We start from the raw sequence: 15,158 nt of genomic DNA, 5'->3' as shown, positions 1-15,158 counted from the left end.
ATAAATTGATAAATAAAAATTAATAAATTAATAAATTAATAAATTAATAAATTAATAAATTAATAAATGAGAATGGATCTAATCTGTTTTTATTTAATAAATATTTATGTAACTTTTTTTTTTAATTGATAAAATTATTTTATATTATATTTTTAGTTTTATATATCATTTTATATATTCTCAAGGTGATGTATACTTTTTGTTTTCTTACTGTTGTAATTATAATATTTTTTAAAGCTGCACAATAAATATGTTAATAAATAAATAAATAAATATATAAGGATAAGAATGGATCTAATCTGTTTTTATTTAATAAATATTTATGTATTGTGTGTTTAATTGATTAATTATTTTACATTATATTTTTTGTTTTATATATAATTTTACATATTTTATATATTCTCAAGGTGATGTATACTTAATTAATTATAATATTTTTAAAAGCTGTACAATAAATATGTTAATAAATAAATAAGAATATAGAGTGACAGACTTTTTGGATCTAATCTGGTTTTTTTAAATAAGTATTTATGTAACTTTTTTTAATTTATAACTTTATTTTATATTATATTTTTTTGTTTTATATATAATTTTATATATTCTTTTATTATATACTTTTTGTTTTCTTACTGTTGTAATTATAATATTTTTAAAAGCTGTACTTTTAATATTTCAAGGAAATATATATATATTACATTTAGAGAGAGGATCAATAACCTGATCGATCACCCGATCAGCTCATAAACATACTGACAATAAACCTGTTAATAAATAAATAAATAAATAAATAAATAAAGAATGAATTAATAAGAATGGATCTAATCTGTTTTATTTAATATATATTTATGTAATTTTTTTTAATTGATACAATTATTTTATATTATATTTTTTGTTTTATATATAATTTTATATAACTTGTCAAGGTGATGTATACTTTTAGTTTTCTTACTGTTGTAATTATCATATTTTTAAAAGCTCTACTATAATATTTCAAGAAAATATATCTATCACATTTGATTTAATTCCTTCATGTTTAATTTATCTAAACTGAGACGATTTCTACAGCTTATGAGTTTAATATAATAATTATAGTAAACCACATGACACTAAAAGCCTGTGCAATACAAATACACTGTGTAATACAACAGTTATAATAGTTTCTTTCTGTATATATAATATTTCAGGTACTGTGGAACCGTTACTGTTTTTTACTGTTTTTTGTTGCTCATTTGCTTATTTATAATACTTATTTTTGATCTTGTTTTTTTACTATGTCTCTTGTTTGCACTATCCTCTCTGCTGCTGTAATCCTGTAAATGTCCCCGCTGCGTGACTAATAAAGGATTATTATATCATATTATTTTATCTTATCTTATATATAATTATAAATTAATGAAAAACAAAAAAAAACGTCTTCTATGCACGTTGTTATTGAAACAAGCCCCTATTGTTTATTGTTGTATTTATTTCATAACAGTATTTTTACTATCCTTAATGCTGTTTTGTCCTTTTCTGACTTGGAAAAAGTCACAAATTATTCTTGAATAAACACTTTAAAAAATATATAATGTGATTAATTATACGTTTACAGTATAAATTGCTGCATTTGTTTATATTTATTCACCTAAATGAAAAGCGGAACTATGCTTCGGCTGCAGTTGCGGGTCGGATGGGAACCGTCCGTGTGTCCTCCGTTCGGGTAGGAACACTTCCGCTGCCAGCGCGTCACTTCCTGTGAATCTCTAATAAAGACGAGCCTGGCGGTAACTCCGCAGGTCAAATTTTTTGGGTTTGTTCGGTGAATCCGGCGTCAATCGGAGCCATCAGAACCGCAAACATGGTGAGTGTTGAACGGGTGTATAGCCCACTATCTGCCCGCAATATATGCCTCTAAATGTACCCCGAATTTACTGTTTTTTAACTTAATAATGGCGGGAGTTTGAATGGACGTCGGTGTTTGTTAGCATGTAGCTTCCAGCGTTAGCATCCCGACGTTGCAGCTACGTGCAACTACCCACGTTTGTTTTAAAGCTTTAGATCAACAGTGCAGATGCATTTAGTGGTTAATTGTTGTTCACACAGAGGAGACAAACTCAATAACGTGCACAGTTTATGCACCAAGCTAACGAAGCTACAAGCTAACTGCACCTGTAAACACATGTTTATTTATAGCTCCTTTAAAGACAGAGCTGGGCAACAAAGTGAGCTTTTGTGTGTCTTGAGGTCTTGAAAAGGTTGTTTTTTTTTAATTGCATGTACAAAAGATAATCAAGAAGTATGAATGTTTAAAGATTAGAAGCAACATTTACCAGCAAACAACATCAAAACATGTGAAGATTAATTAAATATATGAGCAAGAATGAAGAACAAAGAAGCTGGTTTGCTTAGCTGCTGATTCATTAACCTTTTTTTCATTCATAACTCTAAAATAAAGTGTTTTACCTCAAAAGGTTTATTGACCCACAGAAGTGAAATGTATGAACAGAAATACTTTAAAGCAGGATGCAAGTATAAGTACCAATAAATACACATTATAGACTTATGTTTTGGGATATAAGATAATCCTTTATTAGTCCCGCTGTGGGGAAATTTACAGGATTACAGCAGCAAAGAGGATAGTGCAAACAAGAATAGATCTAAATGAAACCGTAAAGAATCCACAGTAACTTAAATAATATATATATATACACACACACACACACACAGAGAGAGACAGAAACTATTGTATTGCACAGAGTATTTGTATTGCATATATATGAAGTCACTTCCTGGTCAGAGTCACAAACCAGCAGCAACATGTGACCTAGGGATAGTCTGTGTTGGTTGTGTTGGTGATGATGTCATAGTAACGCTTCTCTCTGATTGGTCCTCAGACGGTGGGTAAGAGCAGCAAGATGCTGCAGCACATTGACTTCAGGATGAGGTGCATCCTGCAGGACGGGCGGATCTTCATCGGCACGTTCAAGGCCTTCGACAAACACATGAACCTGATCCTGTGCGACTGCGACGAGTTCAGGAAGATCAAGTAGGTTCAACGCTTCGGGCTGAAAGGTTGGCAGGGTCAGCTGAGCATACAACAGGTGTAATGAACTGATATGGTGATGTGGTATCAAAACGCACATGATTTTGTGGTGGACATCAGTTTAGCGGCCCTGGGCAGCAGAAAATGTACGTCTTGAACATGCTTGATTCAACTCGGCGGCCATTACTCTTTGTTCAAGGCTTGAGCAACCGTTGGTTCTGGTGTGCTAGAGCAGACAGAACTGGAAAGGTTGCAAGCAGAGGTGCCTGGAGGTCTGTAGTTGGCACTCAGGGTCTTGTCTATACGCTATTTAAAATTAAGGTTTTGCAATCATTTCTCTTTTTTCATATTGCAAAATCTAAGTAAATGCCTGGAGGCTGAGGGAAGTCTGGGGATGAGAAGTATCACGACCATAAAAATGGACGGTAATGAGGCCGGTCTGTTGTCGGCCCTGAACATGATGGGTAATGAGTGTTTATTTTTTATTTGTCCTCCTTCAGGCCAAAGAACTCAAAACAGCCAGAGCGAGAGGAGAAGAGGGTTCTGGGTCTGGTTCTGCTGAGAGGAGAGAACCTTGTCTCCATGACAGTTGAGGGACCACCTCCTAAAGATGTAAGTGGAACTCGGTGGCCAATAGGAGACAAGCATGTGACGATGTCATCAGAATTATTGTGTATAACTAATTGTTTCAGTCTTAAAATTCTATTTCAATCACAGATTTCTAAATGTTTGTCAACTTTATTCAGTAAACTCATCCTGAACGTCTGTTTGTTAAACCCCTCCCCCTCTTCAGACTGGCATCGCTCGTGTCCCGTTGGCGGGTGTGGCTGGCGGTCCAGGTGTGGGTCGTGCAGCAGGTCGTGGCGTCCCCGCAGGAGCTCCGATGCCTCAGGCTCCAGCCGGACTCGCCGGGCCCGTCAGAGGGGTCGGCGGTCCTTCGCAGCAGGTAAATATGACAACGATCACTGGTCCTTGTTGAGATATGTTTGTATGCGTGTCGTGCTCAGGTGATAACTTCCTGTGTGTTTCCAGGTGATGACTCCACAGGGCAGAGGGACGGTTGCCGCGGCAGCAGCCGGAGCAAGTATCGCCGGCGCTCCTACACAATACCCACCTGGACGAGGAGCCCCGCCCCCGATGGGAAGAGGAGCCCCGCCTCCAGGTGAGTTGACCTATGATGTCATGTTTTTGATTGCTACTCGACTCCTCCTGTGTTCTGTTGCCTGCTCGCCTCAGGCAATGCAACGCCACAAAAGACTAGTTAATCAAGCAACACACAACATTTTCGCCGTTATATTTGCACAGGTGTGCGTAGTGTGTTAGTCTTACACTTATTCTCCCTGTTAAACAGAATTCATATTTTTATTTTTTTTAATTTGAAGCCGCTAATAAATCCATTTGTATTGAGGCAAGTAAATGATTGCTTTGTGCGGGTTGTATTCTGACCCTCTCATTGGGCCAACATTGAACTATGACCTCACTCCTCCTGTGTGCTGATTGGTTGTAACCTTCCCTCCTCTCCCGACAGGTATGATGGGGCCACCTCCTGGCATGCGGCCCCCGATGGGTCCTCCGATGGGTATGCCTCCTGGTCGAGGCGCTCCAATGGGGATGCCCCCTCCAGGCATGAGGCCGCCGCCACCTGGCATGAGAGGTAAGCTGTTGGAGACAGATTTGGGCAGCTGGCCTATCGGAGCACAGCCTCATTAATCACTTCATTCACTGTAAACAGACCATGTGACCCTTTCTGCTCTGCTTTTTTCTTTAGGACCACCTCCTCCTGGTATGAGACCGCCCCCCCGGCCCTGAGGAAGCTCCGCCTCCTCCGACTCACTTGTTGTATAGATTTTTTTTTTTTTTTTTTTAATCCTCTTGTTTTGTGTTTTTTAATAAAGTTTCACCAAGATGGTTTGATTTCAGCTCGGCTGTCTGTTCAGTTTCTACGGTAACCAGTTCAATAAAAGTCTGGAGTTACAGCCAATCAGAGTTCAGATTAAATAATTAATATTGTATATCTATGGCGGTACAGAGTAGTTTAAATTAAATTGTTAGTGTTTAATAAAGAAAAGGTTTAGATTATTCCAAGACTTAAGAGATTCAACATTCTCCTAATTGTTTTATTTTTCAGAAAACGAGTAAAAACAATCAAGGCCTCTTCACATGCTTCAAATTATAAATATACTTTGTCTCAAGTTGAGCAGGATCATAACTAAATGCAAAGAATTTAAAAATAAAGTTGTAAAGAAAACCACTCGTCTAACAAGTTTCAGTTCCTTAAGAGGTTTAACTCATTCTTCTTGATCAAACTGGTTTGGGCTTAAAAGTATCTACAGCTATGTATAAATAACCTCTGCAGTAGCAACAAAATACTGAGGAAAAAGTCCAAGTTCCCTTAACTGTCTGATTCATAATGGGGGGGAAGGGAAACGCATGTTCCAAACTTTCACTTTAACACAACCGTCTCACTTTGGATCTTCAAGTTCACCTTTTGGGAGGAAATGGAAATAAAATGTATATTTTCTAACTATTTTAACCAATTCAACTCTCAAATTCTTTAAGAACATATTTTCCTCTTGCAGGGTAAATTAGCTTTTAATATAAAACTTTAATCGTCAAATTCAAAGGGGTAAAAATTCTGTTCTCCATAAAATGAGCAACAGCCCAAAACGCATTGAATCTCCATCTATGTACACAGCTCGTCTACAGAGCAAAAATAATCTGTTGTTCCACACTGGAGCTGTAGACAGAGTACGGAAAAGTACCTCATAGGAACTTACTTAAAACAATCTAAACTATCATTTAAGCACAACTTGGCTCTAATTAGCATTAAAGAGAGATTTAGGAAATTAAGGTTCAACAGGATGTACTGACCGAGTCAGCACAGGAAGTAAACTATTAGCCATCACAGATCAGGACGTGTAGGCCACACTTTTAATTTAATATACAGTACCAGTCAAAAGTCTGGACACACCTTCTCATTCAACTACTTTGAAGAATCTAAAATATAAAACATTCTGGTTTGTTGAGCATTTGTTTGTTTACCACATAATTACATATGTGTTCCTTCATAGTTTGGATGTCTTCAATATTAATCTACAATGTAGAAAAAAATAAACATAAAGAAAAAACATTGAATGAGAAGGTGTGTCCAAACTTTTGACTGGTACTGTATATCTACGGTTGCAATGTATTCATATTATTATTGTACATGGATGTTGTTCATGTCTGTTTTCAAAATAAAAGTCTGCTGATCATGTGAATATGTTGCATTATATTATTACAATTTCTTAATAACTCAGTCTATCTGAGAATGACTTCATAAATAAAAATAAAGAAAAACCATTGAATGAGAAGGTGTGTCCAAACTTTTGACTGGTACTGTACATAGCAACAAATCAGATCAAAAATGCTTTAATGGTAAGTACGTTACACATACAAGGACTCTGGCTTGGTGATTCGTGCCTAACAATAAACACAATGTGGGAATGACATCATTTAAAATTAGAAAATATGCAAATGTACAAATAAATATGGTAAACAAACAAATAAGAGTATGTTAAAACAAATATGTTGGTATATCATAGACTTTTATTTTGAAAACAGACATAAAACATCCTTATTTGTATGTATGTGTAATAATAATATATATATATACATACCAGTCAAAAGTTTGGACACACCTTCTCATTCAATGTTTTTTTATTTTTTTTTTATTTTTTTCTACATTGTAGATCAATATTGAAGACATCCAAACTATGAAGGAACACATATGTAATTATGTGGTAAACAAACAAATGCTCAACAAACCAGAATATGTTTTATATTTTAGATTCTTCAAAGTAGTTGAATGAGAAGGTGTGTCCAAACTTTTGACTGGTACTGTATATATATATAAATGTATTATATATATATAAATGTATATGAATTATATATATATAAATGTATGTCTTCTTTAATATATATATACATATATATAAATGTATGAATATGTATAAATGTATATGTATTATATATATAAATGTATGTCTACTTTTATATATATATATATATAAATGTATGTCTTCTTTGTATATATATAAAATGTATGACTATGTATACATGTATATGTATTATATATATAAATGTGTCTTCTTTTATATATATATATAAATGTATGTCTTCTTTGTATGTATGTGTATATATATATATATATATATAGTTATATATATATATATATATATACAGTACCAGTCAAAAGTCACCAGAACCAGAATATGTTTTATATTTTAGATTCTTCAAAGTAGTTGAATGAGAATATATATATGTATTTAATCAATGTTTATGAAAAAAACAAACTCAGCTCAACAGTCACAGAATATATATTATATATTATATTCTATAAATATTATATATATATATATATATATATATATATATATATTTAATCAATGTTTATTTGTATGTAAAAATATATAGCTAACATATATATATATATATATATATATATATATATATATATATATATATATATATATATATATATATATATATAATCAATGTTTATGGGAAAAAAACAGCGACTCAGCTGAGCAGTCACGTGGTGGGGAGTCATGTGACTGGCTGCTGTCACGTGATCTGCTCTGGTTCTTTATTCTCGGCAGCTGCAGTCACATGAAGCTCACAGCTGAAGGAGGAATCAGGTGAACAGACAGGCAGACAGACAGGCAGACAGACAGACAGGAGAGGTGAGTGTGTTTCTGACTGAATGATCTCTGCTTTGGTTTCATTTTGTTTCCTGATTTAAACTTAGTTTTGTTTGTTTACAGTGAGACTGATCCTGTTTCCTCATTAATGATCTTCTTATAAACAGCCTGTGATGTAAACATGTGACCAGTAATCATCATAAAACTGACTGTAGTCTATTAAAAAAAAAAAAAAAAAGTCTGTCTGACAAAGAAACTCTTCTTTTGTGTTTTCTGCCAGACTCCATTCAGAAAAAAGTACATTTTATAATTCTTCATTATGTGGAAGCAACTAAAGTTTAGGTAAAAACTTAAACAACAGATTCTGAATGGCAAACCTTCCCTGGTGAATTCGGCATAATTTATAAAGCCAACCACAAACCTTACTTCCTGTAAACATCATGTGTTTTGATTCATTTCCCTTTTTTCCTTGCGCAATCAGTGTGTTGCTCCCACTTCCGTCCATGTGACTTCAGAGGTGTGTGTTCACCAAAATGACTTAAAGAGTGAAATAGTATTTAAACATGCTTCTACTCACTCTAACTCCTTTTAAAAAAAACCAATAACTGGTTGAGAAAAACGCATAATTTTCTGCACTCATATCCTCAGCATGCCAGACTGCATTTAAAAATCCACAAATTAAAAATGTATTTCTTCCCTGGGTGGAACTAATCACTTCATACATCCAGATTAATACATTTTATGAATCAGTGACTTCTTATGATGCATTCGGCTCATTTAAAAACTCAACCACAAGAGTTACTGTTTTAAAATATTACATGTTTTAGAGCTGGTTTGGTAACTCGTGCCCTCTATAGCTGGGTTATGGAATAAAGAGGAAAACAATGTTGAACCTGTTCTCCTGCTGCCATCTGCTGTCCAACAAACGTCATTTAACATCCTGTTTTAACAGGTTCAATGCTTGTATCCGGCTTTAATGACATGAGAAATAATATGGGTCCATTTTGTCTAGAGGAGCCCCAGATCACATTGAACATATTAAAAAGCTAAAAATACACAAATTGTATTCATGAGAAATGCTTTGGGTATCTTTTTAATTAGAAACACTTGAGCATCTCTTTATACTTGCATGCAATTTCTGTTCAATCAGTTTTTTGAATGTTGAACAGTTTATTTAAAAATGCATACACTTCAATCTTCCAATTATTTCTTCTTATGTCTCAAAGTCTGCTGTTGGACATTTATCTTTGTGGATTTGTCTGACAAATATACATTTAAACATGCATACAACTGCTTCCTCGAAGCATTCTAAATACATATTTCTTGACAAAGTCATAAATAAAACCATCTGCTACCTTTCTTGAAAAGCAAAAGTCTTGTATTCATAGTCCATCAAGTTATCTGGATATCATCATAATGGCCGATAATTAAAATTTAGCTTATACAACACAACATTTGCTAAAATTTAAAATGGCAAACAACTTAAAATCCAATACATGGAACCAAAAAAAGTGAAATATTATAATTAATGCGGCATAATTAAACACCAACAATGATTTCTTAAAGTGGGTTGATGCTTGTTTTATTTCATAACTTGTATTAAGTGCCCGGTCTGCATCCCTTTTTTGTATCCTCGCTAACTTCACCTGATCGCTCTTCTGAAGCAGAAACAGACTCTGTGTCAGTAATGTCAGTGCTCATGATGTCACTTCCTGTTTTTTTTTTTCCAGATGCAGGTGGTGGCGTTGTGTTGCGTCCTGTTCTCTCTGCTGGGAGGCGGTGATGCCGCTCCGGCTGCAGACGAGGTGACCTACCTGCCCGGTCTGCAGAAACAGCCCAGCTTCAAACAGTATTCTGGATACCTGAGTGTGGCCGATGGGAAACACCTGCACTACTGGTCGGTACCCCGAGACACACCTGCATCATTACAGATCCATTTAGTGCTGATACGTGCATATTTTTGTCCCTGTAACAAACTCGGGTGCGATATCTATGAACCAGTGATGTAGTACTCCAGATCAGTCTTGGTCTCAGACAAAGAGGACTCTGGATTTTATTTCAAGACCACAACTGCAGTGATGTCACTAAATTGCCTGTGCATTGTCTGATTTGTTAACATCATGCAGTGCAGGACTAGTACCGGTCACTCCTCGGCTAAACTAAAAAACAACAACATGGTGACAGCAAAATCGGCAAACTCGAGGCTTCATAAAGGCCAACAACAAACTGATGGGAGGCGCCAAGATGACTACGTCGTCTTCTTATACGTAGTCTTTGGTTTCAAGCCCTAAATGTCTTGGTTTTGTCTCAATAAACTTTGGTAGATGTTGGTTTAGATGGTCTTAACTACAACATCACTGTGAACACACAAAAGAACCTGAGGCCACTGTTCTCTGCCAAAAGAAAACTAAACAAGATTATACAGTCCCTTGATTCTCTATAACACGACTGTACCTCCATCTGTGTGTCCCCCTGTGTGTTTGGTGGTGACATCCACCTGAGCGTGTAGTTGTTGTTGTTTTTCAGGTTCGTGGAGTCCCAGAATGACCCGTCCGCTGACCCGGTGGTGCTGTGGTTGAATGGCGGCCCCGGCTGCAGCTCTCTGGACGGACTGCTGACGGAACACGGACCCTTCCTGGTGGGTAACCTCTGACCTCACCAAAGCTATGCCTGTGATGTCACAGCGACACCTGTTGAACTCTGACCTCTGTTGTTTCAGGTCCAGGACGACGGAGCGACGCTGCAGAACAACGAGTACTCCTGGAACAAGGTCAGTTAATCAGTGATCCTCATGTGACTCAGGAATCGCTTCCAGATTAACCATGTGACCAACCTGCCTGACAGCTCATTGGCTAATGTAGTTTTCATCCGTGGAAGCTGATTGGTTCACTGTTTCCGTACAGATTGCCAACATGTTGTACCTGGAGTCTCCAGCAGGGGTCGGCTTCTCGTACTCTGACAATAAGAACTACGTCACCAACGACACTGAGGTAAGTGACGCGCCTGAAACCGAGGCTCCCGATTGGCTCACAGGTGTTCGCTGTCAGGTGTGTTAAGGTGTTTTTTGTTTTGTTTTCTCCTCAGGTATCGATGAACAACTACCTGGCTCTGAAGGAGTTCTTCCGTCTGTTTCCGGAGTTCAGCAAGAACGCGTTTTTCCTGACCGGTGAGAGTTACGGAGGAATCTACATCCCGACGCTCGCCGAGAGGGTGATGGAGGACGCCAGTCTGAACCTGCAGGTACACACAAGTACTGCACTACTACACACATACTGTAGTAAAGGAGTGATAGAAGGCCAGCCTCAACCTGGGGACAATGTATTATTGTAGTACCGAAGGAAGACTGTAGTATTTTCCGTACTGTGGGGAGACGCTGTAGTATCGCGGGATGCTAAAATTTGCATCCTAATCATGCTAGCTGTGTCTCACCTGTCCTGCAGGGCATTGCCGTGGGAAACGGGATGTCCAGTTACGAGATGAACGATAACTCTCTGGTGTACTTCGCCTACTACCACGGCCTGCTGGGAAGTCAACTGTGGACCGAGCTGCAGACGTACTGCTGCAGCGACGGGAAGTGCGACTTCTACAACAACCAGAACAAGAACTGCTCCGACAGCGTGAGTCTCAACCACCGGTTAATGCTGGAACCAGGTCTGAACCAGTTTATCTGATAGAACCAGGATTCAGACCAGTCTTGACCTGGTTTATAGGTTTGGGCCCCAATATGAAGCTGGTTTTTGAGGATTCAATTGAGTTATCAGGTGAAACCAGTTTGTTTCAGGTGTTGCTTTTCTTCTGCAGCTGGGTGAGGTTCAGGACATCGTCTACAGTTCGGGTCTCAACATGTACAACCTGTACGCTCCTTGCCCAGGTGGAGTACACGAGAGATTCGGGTAAGCTTCGACCTTTTTGGGAACAACTATTACTGTTTAAAATTGACATCCAAATCCTAAACATCTGTAGCTGCTGCTGCTAGCTCACCTGCAGCAGGTGTAGTCTGACCACAGAGCTCACAGGTTCTTTTCCTGTTTATTGATTGTCAGTATTGAACGAGGCCAGCTGGTGATCAGAGATCTGGGGAACTCGTTCATCAACCATCAGTTGACTCAGCTGTGGAACCAGGTGTGTATGAAGTCAGCTGATGTCTTCACATTAATGTTTCCTCACCTGAAGGATGGATAGAAACCAGGTTCTCCTCTGACTCTGTCATTTTGTGTGTGTGTGTGTGAGCAGAAGTTGAGAGGTCTGGCGTCTCTACACCTGTCCGTCCGTCTGGACCCCCCCTGCACTAACTCCACCCCCTCCTCCCTCTACCTGAACAACCCCCACGTCAAAACTGCTCTGCACATCAGCCCCAAGGCCCTGGACTGGGTCATCTGCAGGTAACACACCTGGACACCACACACGCCTTGTTAATCCACCTTGGATCTTGTTGTGATTTTGTATTTGTTTTTCATTCAATAAAGTTGAAAACAAATCTCCGCCTTTTGTGTTGCAGCTCTGAGGTGAATCTGAATTACGGTCGTCTCTACCTGGACGTCAGGAAGCAGTACCTGAAGCTGCTCAGTGCTCTGGTTAGTGAACACAACACACCTGTTCTCTAATCTTAAAATCACAGAACACAACTGTTCTCCAGTACACCAGACTTCATTCACAGTTTCAGTGTTTTTAACTACCTCATTAAATCACATCAAGCTTGAAAGGTTAACTAATTCGGTCAGTACAGGTGAGGAGCTTTGAGACAAAATGCTTCTTGCCTGCAACATTCGCATCAGGAAACGGGAAGTAAAATGTATTTAATAATTTTGTGTTATGTACTAAAGTCTCCTGTAAACGTTTTAATCATGTTCTCCTATATGACATGGGAGACTATTTAAACAGTACTGGCCACATGTGATCAACATGACAGCATTTGTCTGCATTCACACGATGTCCGCAGAATGGGACACTTTGTTCCAACATGTTTGTTTTGGAACAAATTATCATTATCCTTTTACAAAATAAAGTACTTGCTCCTATAAATGATTCATACCTAGTGGATACAGAAATGTACAAAACAATTATAAATTACTGTAAACACAAAGCATTACAAGCCTACAAATTAAAATTTATAGCAGGAGGGATTATTACCTTTTTGTTCTGGAAGGCTTTTAATGTGAAAAATCTACAGAAAGTCTTATGTTTCACTGACTGTAGTGTAATAGTGACAGTTAATATTGTGGTGTATAACCAAAGTAAAGTCAATAAAATTATATATTTAGTTAATCTTGTACAAATCAGAAATGGAGACTAAGAGCTGCTCATGATTGGCTGACGTGGGCGTGGCTTTTTGAATGTGTTGTGTTCTCTGTACAGAAGTACCGGGTCCTGGTGTACAACGGGGATGTGGACATGGCCTGTAACTTCATGGGGGACGAGTGGTTCGTCGAGTCTCTGAACCTGCAGGTAATATTCATAAAGAACTTATTTATCGCTAAAAAGATGTGGACTGGTGGGTGTTTTACTGGGGGCCCCATGGAGGGCTTCGGTGGAATCCTGCAAGGCGAGAAAGCACAAAAACTCTGGCGAAGAAGCACAGTCAGAAATGTGCATTAATGGGACATGAATTCATATAAAAGGAGCTAGGAGAGAGGAGCTCAGTGTATCCTAGTTAGTCCCCCATCACAAACCAACAGCAGTGAGTTCAGCAGCCAAACACGCTGATGGTAACGGGACGATCTCTCCTTCGTAGATTTATTTTAGCCGATACGATCCATTTAAAAACAGCGTGGATCGACTCCACTATGGCTGCCTGTAGCAGTCAGTATTTTCAGGAAGTCTCCAGGTGTATTAACATCGGGATGTTTTGCAGGTGGAGGTTCAGAGGCGTACGTGGCTCTACGATGATGAGGACGGTCCGCAGGTCGGAGGCTTCGTCAAAGAGTTTGACAACCTCGCCTTCCTCACTGTGAAGGTAAATGCTCTCCTCTTCATCAGTGATGTCATAGTCGTGCTGCTGCTCAACCGTCTGAATAGTTTTTTGGTTTTTAAGATGGGAGAGTTGGCACCACAGCACAAATGAAAGACAGTGCTCTAGAAATGTTTGAATTCTAGTCGTGCTATTGGAGACCTTTTTTTAAATGTTCGTGAAGAATAAAAATCTGTTATTTGAATTCTGCTGGTGACCTTTGACCTCTGTCTTCCTGCAGGGTTCCGGTCACATGGTTCCATCCGACAAACCAATCGCGGCCTACGCCATGTTCACCAGATTCATTCAGAAAAAACCCTACTAACCTCTGACCCCCGACTCTGTTTGGGCTCTTCGCGCTGCTGCACTTTGATTTGATCTGATTTTTCTTTCTTCTCACTGCCAGCCAATCAGCACAGCCCTGCTTTGTGTTGCCTGGCAACCAGGTTATTTTTTGCAGGAAATGAAACTTCTCTATATCACGTCAATCTGTACTGGTGATACGTCGCCATTGGAGCGAGCACTGCCGTCATGTTTTGAATGTGAAACTTTTGGTGTTTTGTTTGTTTTTGATAAAGGGAAAGAAAAAAATAAAGTTTATCTTTAACTGACTTTGTTGTGTTTTCATTTCAACTGGAAATTGTGTTAGTTTTACTGATCTTTTAATAAATTACATTTCAGAATAGGTTGAAAAGTCCATATTTTCAAATAAGAATTATTATTAAAGTAGTTGCAGATAAATGTATTTCTATTGATCAGTTAATGGACTAATTGTTGCAGCTCTAATTCCTTTAATTAAATAAATGATGGCACAACTGAGAAGAGGTGTGTTCCAATACTTGTCCTAAAAGACTATTTAATCTGCCAGAAAAGGATTTAGTATGTCCCAATACATAAAAATGCCAAAAGTACCAGGACGTTCTACATCTGGTCACATGTCATCATGCTTTTCCTGCTATTCTGACCCAGAATCCTTTGCACAGCAGATGTCTGATACAAGAGGACTCAAATCTAACCACACGCATTGTGATGTTATCGCCTGTGATCATTTCTGTGCATGCCGGTCTCACATGTTGGCTAAATCTGCAGCCTCCATGTTTGTAGTCTCTGTAGTCATCCACAGTTAGCAACATTGGCATTGTAGCGCCACCAAGAGTTCAAGAGAGAACACCGCAACGACAGATGTGAAACACTTCAACAGCCTCCTGTCTGTCCCTCTGACTGTCTCTTTGTCCTACTCTCCTGTCTGTCTGTCCCTCTGTCTTGGTCAGTCTGTCCTACCTTCTCTGCCACTTTCTCTCTGTCCTCTCTGTCGGTCTGTCTGTCCCTGACCCTCCGTCCATCTGCCTTGGCTCTGTTTGTTTGTCCTTGTCTGTCCATCTGTCTTTTTGTCTGTCTCTCAGTTGGTCCGTCTGTCTTCTATTACCCTCTGTCCGTCTGTTTTGTCTATTTCCATTTGTCTACCTGTCGCTGTCCTGTCTATATGTCTGTCGCTCTTTGTCTCTGC

General features: G+C 38.3%; 2 protein-coding genes across 2 annotated transcripts; both read left to right on the top strand.

Annotated features, from left to right (window-relative positions):
- The first annotated feature begins 1,718 nt into the window (after positions 1-1,718).
- On the top strand, positions 1,719-5,228 carry snrpb (small nuclear ribonucleoprotein polypeptides B and B1). Its single transcript, XM_054617051.1, has 7 exons — positions 1,719-1,840; positions 2,874-3,025; positions 3,523-3,634; positions 3,816-3,968; positions 4,055-4,184; positions 4,551-4,676; positions 4,791-5,228. Exons 1-7 carry the CDS (start codon positions 1,838-1,840, stop codon positions 4,829-4,831), a joined length of 717 nt encoding a protein of 238 aa, XP_054473026.1. The 5' UTR covers positions 1,719-1,837; the 3' UTR covers positions 4,832-5,228.
- Positions 5,229-7,640: 2,412 nt separating this feature from the next.
- On the top strand, positions 7,641-14,263 carry ctsa (cathepsin A). Its single transcript, XM_054616894.1, has 14 exons — positions 7,641-7,746; positions 9,435-9,601; positions 10,231-10,342; positions 10,424-10,474; positions 10,608-10,694; positions 10,789-10,944; positions 11,145-11,321; positions 11,506-11,597; positions 11,748-11,826; positions 11,938-12,086; positions 12,203-12,278; positions 13,060-13,149; positions 13,556-13,657; positions 13,893-14,263. The coding sequence occupies exons 2-14, from the start codon at positions 9,435-9,437 to the stop codon at positions 13,974-13,976; spliced, it is 1,422 nt and encodes a 473-aa protein (XP_054472869.1). The 5' UTR covers positions 7,641-7,746; the 3' UTR covers positions 13,977-14,263.
- Positions 14,264-15,158: the final 895 nt, after the last annotated feature.

This window comes from Anoplopoma fimbria, chromosome 17 (assembly GCF_027596085.1).
Source record: "Anoplopoma fimbria isolate UVic2021 breed Golden Eagle Sablefish chromosome 17, Afim_UVic_2022, whole genome shotgun sequence".
NCBI classification, from domain to species: domain Eukaryota; kingdom Metazoa; phylum Chordata; class Actinopteri; order Perciformes; family Anoplopomatidae; genus Anoplopoma; species Anoplopoma fimbria.
This window is presented reverse-complemented; position numbering and strand designations above follow the sequence as displayed.